At 38.2% G+C, this 8306-nt stretch overlaps 2 protein-coding genes across 2 annotated transcripts; one reads left to right on the top strand and one right to left on the bottom strand.

The window, feature by feature from the left end:
• On the bottom strand, positions 1 to 5731 carry LOC103519093 (moesin/ezrin/radixin homolog 1). The gene is made up of 3 exons (XM_026830699.1): positions 5580 to 5731; positions 4490 to 4732; positions 1 to 744 (listed from the first exon to the last, which is right to left on the bottom strand). The coding sequence occupies exons 1-3, from the start codon at positions 5721 to 5723 to the stop codon at positions 580 to 582; spliced, it is 552 nt and encodes a 183-aa protein (XP_026686500.1). The 5' UTR covers positions 5724 to 5731; the 3' UTR covers positions 1 to 579.
• LOC103519091 (synaptonemal complex protein 1-like) lies at positions 842 to 3399 on the top strand. The gene has a single exon (XM_008484172.3). It carries the CDS (start codon positions 987 to 989, stop codon positions 3108 to 3110), a length of 2124 nt encoding a protein of 707 aa, XP_008482394.1. The 5' UTR covers positions 842 to 986; the 3' UTR covers positions 3111 to 3399.
• Positions 5732 to 8306: the final 2575 nt, after the last annotated feature.

Genomic DNA, 8306 nt, shown 5'->3' with positions numbered 1-8306 from the left:
GCCCAGTTTACAAGTTATAAAAGAAGTTAACAATTTAAAATATACTATTTATTCTTTCATCTGAACATTTAAATCAGGGTCTTTCCTTCAAATAATCTTTTTACATACAAAATAACATCAGGGCCTTTTCTTGATATTGTCTTTTTACAAAACAACAAGGGCTTCTCTTGAAAAACTCATTCTACACACAAACCACAAAATGTTCATGTGTAGAAGAAGATTTTACTTGGAATTACAACAACAAAAAACAACACAAAAATCGTCGCCATTTTATATTTTTCCGGCCATTTGGTTTTTAACAGCTCAACTGTCTCATTCAAGTTCTCAATTCTCATTTCACATGCAAAATAACAACAAAATCTTTTCTTAAACTCATTTTACGCTCTTTTGTTTCCTTTTTCTACTGTTTATGCAGCCATTTTTCTCACTTTACACTTTTCTTCATTCTTTCTTTTTTCATTTTTTACACAAAATAACAACATGTTCTTTTTCTACTTTTTTCTTCATTTGCGGCCATTTTGTTTGTATCAACTCAAACGCTGTTGGGTTCGGGCTCTCCAAGCGTGCTCGGGACGGGGTTTACATGTTCTCGAACTGGTCTACACGTCGCTTAGTGTTGCCCTTACGGATTTCACGCAGGGTTTTGTATTTATCACGGCCTTGCTTCACGTTCTCGCGATGAATCTTGTCCATGGCCGTCTCCTTGGTTTCGTCCCGAGTACCGGCCAGGTCCTCCTTCAGCATCTGTGTAGAGAAGAAAGGGGACGAATATTAGTGTCGAGAAGGAAAGGGGACGAATATTAGTGTCGAGAAGGAAAGGGGACGACTATTAGTGTCAACCAGAGCCACAAATATTTCCTTATGATGGTCATTACAAAACTCAGAACCTAAATTTCAATATAAAATCCCAACATCAAAAACACAACTATTAAACTATTAAATGTAATTCCAATTATCCTCACACAAAACACAACAAAAACCCAAACATGGACTGTCCCCTAGGAGAGATGTACGAAGCCGTTGATTTGTTGAAATCAGAAAAGAATCGGGCATTCTGTGAGAATCAACGTCTCTGTGAAGAACTAGAAACTCTCAAATCTGAACTGGATGAATTCAAATGCATTCATAAAAGACTCGGTAGTGAACTCCTGGAAACAAGGAACCTAGCAGATCAACTCAAGTTCAAGAATTGTTTACTAGAGAATGAAATGATTGACAAGGATGAGGAAATCATGAAGATCCAGAAACTTAAGAGAGACGTGGAAGGGTTGAAGAGTTGTATTGAAAAGTTAGAGTTCGAGTTAGTATCCTCAGGAATGGAGATTACTCAGCTACAGGAGAAGGGTGATGCATTAGAAGCATGTCTGCAAGAAAAAGATGTCGCGATCCATCAGCTAGAAACACGCGTGCTGAACTGTACCAGTGTACACACCGATTGGGATATAACAAGGAAATTATTAAATAACAAGCGAGCAACACTGAAGGAATTACTGGAAGAGTGTCAAGAAGAACTGGATCAGGCAGTGATGAAAGTGTACGACACCACCCATCGTCTCAAACAAGAGGAGAGACTAGCTAATAGCTTATCAGATCAGATCCTACCTCTCAGGCACTACGTGCAACAAGCACAGGCAAGTCTAGACAATGAGAAAGCTAAGAACAAACAACTCATGGATGAGATAGAGTGTGAACAACAGAAAGTAGAAATGTTGGAAACTGAGAACGCCTGTCTGAAAGATAAAATCAATATGAATATCTGCACGATAGATGCAAGACAACGGTCTCTACATACCATACGTCATCATTATGAGGCAGTCAAACATCAATATGAAGACTATGAGAAATCAGTGAAGGATCTCAGTGAGCAAATAGTGGGCATTAGGAAAACGAGTCCAGGCAGAATGTCCCGCAGTAGAAGACCATCTATAGGGTGTATGAGAACAGCATCCTCCTGCTCTCTACCACTGATATTACGACCTAGAACTCCATTAAGAGTGATGATGAGGGAATGGACGCCTTGTCCTAAACCAGAACGGAGATGTGACACTGCCCCGGATAGAAGAACTCGGAAACAAAATAACGAGTGTAGAGAAGATAACAAGGAACACATTGAAGTGCGAAGATGTGAAATAGTACCAGATAGAACGAACCAACAGAATAAAGAATGTAAAGAAGACGATAAGGAGGATTATGTTGTACCAGAGAGAACGAACAAGCAGAGTAACGAGTGTAAAGAAGACAATGAAGACCAATATGTTGTACGTAGATGCGACATTGCACAAGATAGACCAAACAAAGAGAATAACGAATGTAAAGAAGACATGAAAGACCAATTTGTGCGAAGATGTGAAATCACACAAGACAGATCAAACAAACAGAACGACGGCAAAGACAACAGAGATAATAAAGAAAACATACGCCGATGTAACGTATCTATTGTCAAACGTCCTCCCAAACCCAACAATCCTAAACAAACCCCTACAAATGAACAGTGCGACGAAAACAAACCTCTAAAGAGTTGTCTGAAACCTGACAGTAGTAGAATAACGTTTGACAGTAGTAGAATAACGTTTGATAGTAGTAGAATAACGTTAAGTGATGAGGATCTGTTGGATAGAGCTAGTCCACTGATTCAGGGAGAAGTGAAAGAAGGAAATAAGAATATGGGTAAACTGTTTAATGGAATACCAGCAAACAAGAATATAGGTAAAATTTTCAATGGAAAGCAAGAAAACAAGAATAATACTGGCAATGGCATGCCAGCAAATAAAAATACCATGCTTAATGGAATGCCAGCAAACAAAAATACCATGCTTAATGGAATGCCAGCAAACAAAAATACCATGCTTCATGGAATGCCAGCAAACAAAAATACCTTGCTTAATGGAATGCCAGCAAACAAAAATACATTGGATAATGGAAAGCCAGCAAAAAAGAATACCTTGGATAATGGAAAGCCGGCAAAAAAGAATACCTTGGATAATGGAATGCCAGCAAACAAGAATATGGGTAAAATGTGTAATGGAAACAAAGATGTGGGTATGGGTAAACCAGACAAGACATCCATACGACGATGCTGTATGCGTTCCACTGAGAACAATATGGAATAATTGGAAAAATAAGAAATAATCAGAACATTCAAAAACAAAAAGTGCAACTGTAAAATATAATCTCCCATTAATTTATTGGTTGTTTAATAATGCAAAGAAATCGAGTATTACGTCATTTTCCTACGAGCGTCCCAGTATTTATTTACAATATCATTGCTGGGCAGGGCATTGGTGAAACCTATTAATGTACTCAGGTGAAAAGGTATTATGCGAAGGAAAATAATGCAACAATACATAATGAATTAAGAATAATAGTTTAATAATGTTAAGGTCCTTACAAAAAAGGCCAAAAATAAAAAACCTTACAATAAGTTTTACAAACTTTTCATTATTTATATCTATGTGTACATATATGTAGACCAAGGCACAGATGTTCAAAAAGTTCTTTAGGAGAATATGGATCATTTGGAATTTAGAAACAGGCATTAGAATAAAAAATAAGAAGGGGAAATATTAGTGTCGAGAAGGAAAGGGGACGAATATTAGTGTCGAGAAGGAAAGGGGACGACTATTAGTGTCGAGAAGAAGGGGACGAATATTAGTGTCGAGAAGGAAGGGACGACTATTTGTGTCGAGAAGAAGGGGACGAATATTAGTGTTGAGAAGGAAGGGACGACGATTTGTGTCGAGAAGGAAAGGGGGACGAATATTAGTGGACAGAAGAAGGGGACGAATATTAGTGTCGAGAAGAAGGGGACGAATATTAGTGTCGAGAAGGAATGGACGAATATTAGTGTCGAGAAGGAAAGGGGACGAATATTAGTGTTGAGAAGAAGGGGACGAATATAAGTCTTGAGAATAATGAAATGTAGTTTCTTTGTGTTATTATGTCACAACTTGGGTGCTCACTGTAGCATTGTATCTCAATAATCCTAAAATCCAAACATCTGTGTAGAGAAGAAAGGGGACGAATATTAGTATCGAGAAGGGAAGGGGACGAATATTAGTGTCGAGAAGGAAGGGACGACTATTTGGGTCGAGAAGGAAAGGGGACGAATATTAGTGTCGAGAAGAAGGGGACGAATATAAGTGTTGAGAATAATGAAATGTAGTTTCTTTGTGTTAATATGTCACAACTTGGGTGCTCACTGTAGCATTGTATCTCAATAATCCTAAAATCCAAAGCTTACCTACCATGCTGGCACCGGTCGCTATGCGCATTTATATGTCATAGCTACTCATTTTCCTCACGAGGCTGAGTGGGCCCCGCAACAGCCAGTCACGGAATCAGTCATTTGGATGATACAAATTTCTTGACACCGCCGGGAATCGAACCCGGGTCTCCCGCGTGCAAGGCGAGCGCAGTGACCACTACGCCATGGGAGCTGACGACGGAAAAGAAAGAAAATCACCCAAGTAGTAGAGGTTCGCTACATTACCTTCAGCTGGTCCTGCAATCTCTCATTACGTTCAGCCAGGGTCCGTCTCTCCTCTACCGGGTCCACAATGTTATCGTCCGTGTCCAGATCGCGCGACACATGTCCATTGAGCATGTTATCGTCATTCTCGTCATGCTCATTCTCCTCCACGTGATGGTGTTGTGGTGTGGATGTGGCCATGAGCAGGGCAGCATTCATCTCGTCCTGCTTCTTACGGGCGTTACGAGCATTTTCCACTTCCTCCTGTTGAGATAAATACAGAAACAAATGTAAGTTATACCTATGATGAATACTATGGATGTGATTTTGTGGTGTGGATGTGGCCACGAGCAGAGCGGCATTCATCTCGTCCTGCTTCTTACGGGCGTTACGAGCCTTCTCCACTTCCTCCTGTTGAGATAAATAGAAAATTAAATGTAGGTTATTGACAATTGAGTGAAGAGCAGAACATCTATGTTGTCAAGGCAGTGTAGGCGATCGACAAGGTCGACTATGTGTTGACACAGCTAAATACATATCACTTGTTTAAGACGAATACAGAAACATGTAAATGATACAGACACATATAAATGATTAACTGTGTAGGGATGGTAAATATTTTCTTTTTAATTTTGGTCGGACCAGTTTCACATCACGGCATCATCAGACTACAAGATGTAAATTTTCACGAAAAACTTTCTGAAAACAGGTACATGATTAAGGTCGAATACATAGTAATGATAATAAACAAGGTATCTTAGCACTTAGTAGATATCTTACACAACCCAAAGGACATTTATTTTGACAGATTAATGTGTTGCCTGCGAGGGAGCTTTGCTTGGAACATTTGATGTGACGTCATCGCGTACGGGAGCGTATGCCGTGACGTCAGAGTTCAAGATTTACCGGAATTTTTTAAATCGATTTATCTCGGGATCTAGAAGTCGTGGAAGAAAAAGAAAAGTTCCGGAATCCCTCATTTCCCAGCTTTTTAACTTTGAAACATCACCCAAGTAAGCGCAACTGTTCTATTCTGATTTGGTAAACCCCACTTTTAGCTATTCGAGCACAGAGGTAGGTGGGCTATCATAATTGTCTCGGAATAACTTACTTGAAGTCTTTTAGTTTCCTCATCCTTGGAGTTAACTTCACTCTGAATACGTTGCACCTCTTCTTGTTTAGCCTGGATTTCTTCCTCTAGCTTAGCTCTCTCTGCAGCCTCCATGTTCTTAGACTCCTCCAATCTTTCCATCATCACCTGCGAAAATAAAACAAAGTGAACGCATTAATATGGCCTAAAAATACTAACAGAAAATATTTCTTCTTGTGCTTTGAAGTGTTTACCCAGTTTCGTCAAAATCGGACCAACAAATTCATCGCGGACTACACAAACTAAAAGATATACTCGTAACATTTCATGTTCAATTTTTTGTTACCCTTTGAGCATTCTTAGAGTTTATGGCCAAACAAGTCTCTGAGGCTTCTAAGAGGTTTACAAACACTTGAACGTGAAGAATCGAACCTGGGGCCTCCGGTGTGCAAACCTCGTGTGATACCCACTCGGCCACGGAGGTTGCTTTTCTTGAACATACGTATTTACTATACAAGCTTCATAAAGATTGGGAAATGGGAATACCTGTGATTCAGTCTAACATGTACACACGTACGCTTTTTTTTTTCTTTTTTCTTTTTACTATCAACATTTTTTGGCACAATGTCAACACGAGACTCTAACAACTCTTGGTATTACCCATTCTCTTCATTGATAGTATATAATACATAATCTTTAGATTCTTTAGCATCCATTGATAATATCATTATAATCTTTAGATTCTTTTGCATCCATTGATAATATCATTATAATCTTTAGATTCTTAGTATCCATACTATCCATAAATTGATTTTCCTTCGATTTCTACTAGCCACATGTACATATCTATCTAATGTGTACAATCTACATACACAATACACATGTATGACATATAATATACATAATTATGTAATAAATTTCGATAAAAATGTCTTTATTTCCAACAAATTTTAAACAAGTAGGTGTACATGTGAAGCGACATTATTATCTGTTCTGTGTTCACATGTACATGTCTTTACTTCTATAAATTGAATAAAAAATAAAACATGTACATACAATTGTAGGTACATTTCTTTATTTCGATGAATTCAATAAAAAATGTACACATGTACTTTTCTTTATTTCTATTTAAAATTCAAAACAATTAAACATGTACAATTATACATGTACTGTAAGTACTTAGTATTTGTGTGTACATGCACATGATGTGCATTAGATGCAACTGAATTGCACAGGAAATGGACACACTTTCCTGTGCAACTGCATTCGGTACTCTAATCACTGCATTACATTCAAATCTAATGTAATAATAACATTAGAAGTACCTACATTCATAATAAAAATGGGTCTCTAATCTCTATTAAAATCGATTATATTATTTTATTTTTAGGGCGAGTTTCTTAACCGTCTTTGAATTTATTTCATAACGTCCAAAAAACACACTGGGTGCTGGGTCAACACAAGATCAGAAAGTAACTTGTTAAAATAGGCCTATAATGGCGAAATTTGAGTGCTTTTAGTATGCAGGGTGGGAATCGAATCCGGGACCTTCTGGATGGCAAGCAAGACCGTTACCACTGGACTCTAATGTGCCATCAATCCGCGAGCTAGCCCTAACAAGACAGGCGCTCTACTTCCCAAGCTAACTAGGCTGGCTTTTTCTCGGTTTGTTTTTCAACCCTATGTATAAGTAGGACCTGCGGTCTATTTGCATATTTATGAACAAAATGCTGGCTCTTAAGTTCGTGCTAAGCATAGTCTCAAGGCATTTGATTGGTCAATTTTGACTTGAGACTGATCTAAGAACGATCATTCTTGTTCATAAATACGAGTGTAAGAATCATGTACTAAGCTAGGTATATTGTGTTGAAAACTTTGAAATTAGGATACCTGGTACCTACTTAATACCACAAGCACCATCCCCAAAAGTAATTTAATTCAAAATGCATGAAAAAGTCATTAAATTCTCGGGGTTGCTGTCGCTTATTTCGATAGATTGAGTGATTTCGCGGGATTGAACCTAAGAAATAATAGAGCTTACTGCTTTTATGTATTTTAGGTAATTATTAGCTATTCCTTGTGTAAAAATCTGGTGTGAACATCACACAACTTTCTTTATCCTATTGAATGATGCTTATTTGGGTGTTGTTCTATAGTAACCTTTACAATATTTCTAACGTTTAGTCAGTATCGCTGAAAACCGCCAAAAAGCGATAAAATACCGCCAACTGCAGCACCTATCTTAACCAAAAGTTGTGTTGCATCCTTGTCACATTTGTGGACTACATACCAACTTTCAAGTCTCTAGCTCATATCGTTCCCGAGATATTATTGAATTACACCGAAAATCGCCAAAAAGCGGCCGAAATGCCGCCAAGCGTTGCACCGATCTTAACCAAAAGTTTCTAGTCGCATCCTTGTCACATTTGACAGCTGCATGCCAAGCTCTTACCGTTCTCGAGATATTTTGTTTACAGACAGAAAGACAGATGGACAGAAGGACAGACACACGGACCAATGGCTGAAACTTTGTATTTAAGCTTGATCTGCTTGATTGACCTCAAAACGTGTTTTGGCACTAAAAACTGACCCGAACTAAAGATTTGACCCGATTACATTACTTTCCTTCTTATAGTATAAGGAAAGTAAAAAACGCGACAGCCATTTATAGATTGTCGCAGCAATAATAATTATTGTCATTTGGGTTTTTCCATGTTCTTGTTATTTCAGCTGTTGCTGTTGATAAGC

The sequence above is a fragment of the Diaphorina citri genome, unplaced genomic scaffold, assembly GCF_000475195.1.
Source record: "Diaphorina citri unplaced genomic scaffold, Diaci psyllid genome assembly version 1.1 scaffold2532, whole genome shotgun sequence".
NCBI lineage: Eukaryota > Metazoa > Arthropoda > Insecta > Hemiptera > Psyllidae > Diaphorina > Diaphorina citri.
This window is presented reverse-complemented; position numbering and strand designations above follow the sequence as displayed.

What these genes read in the sequence shown, in the direction of transcription:
- LOC103519091 (XM_008484172.3), top strand. Translation starts at nt 987, where the DNA reads ATGGACTGTCCCCTAGGAGAGATGTACGAAGCCGTTGATTTGTTGAAA.
- LOC103519093 (XM_026830699.1), bottom strand. Translation starts at nt 5,723, where the DNA reads ATGATGGAAAGATTGGAGGAGTCTAAGAACATGGAGGCTGCAGAGAGA. An exon ending in AGGAAACTAAAAGACTTCAA is followed by an intron (nt 4,733 to 5,579) that starts GTAAGTTATTCC and finishes TTATCTCAACAG; the next exon opens with GAGGAAGTGGAAAATGCTCG. An exon ending in GATTGCAGGACCAGCTGAAG is followed by an intron (nt 745 to 4,489) that starts GTAATGTAGCGA and finishes TTCTCTACACAG; the next exon opens with ATGCTGAAGGAGGACCTGGC.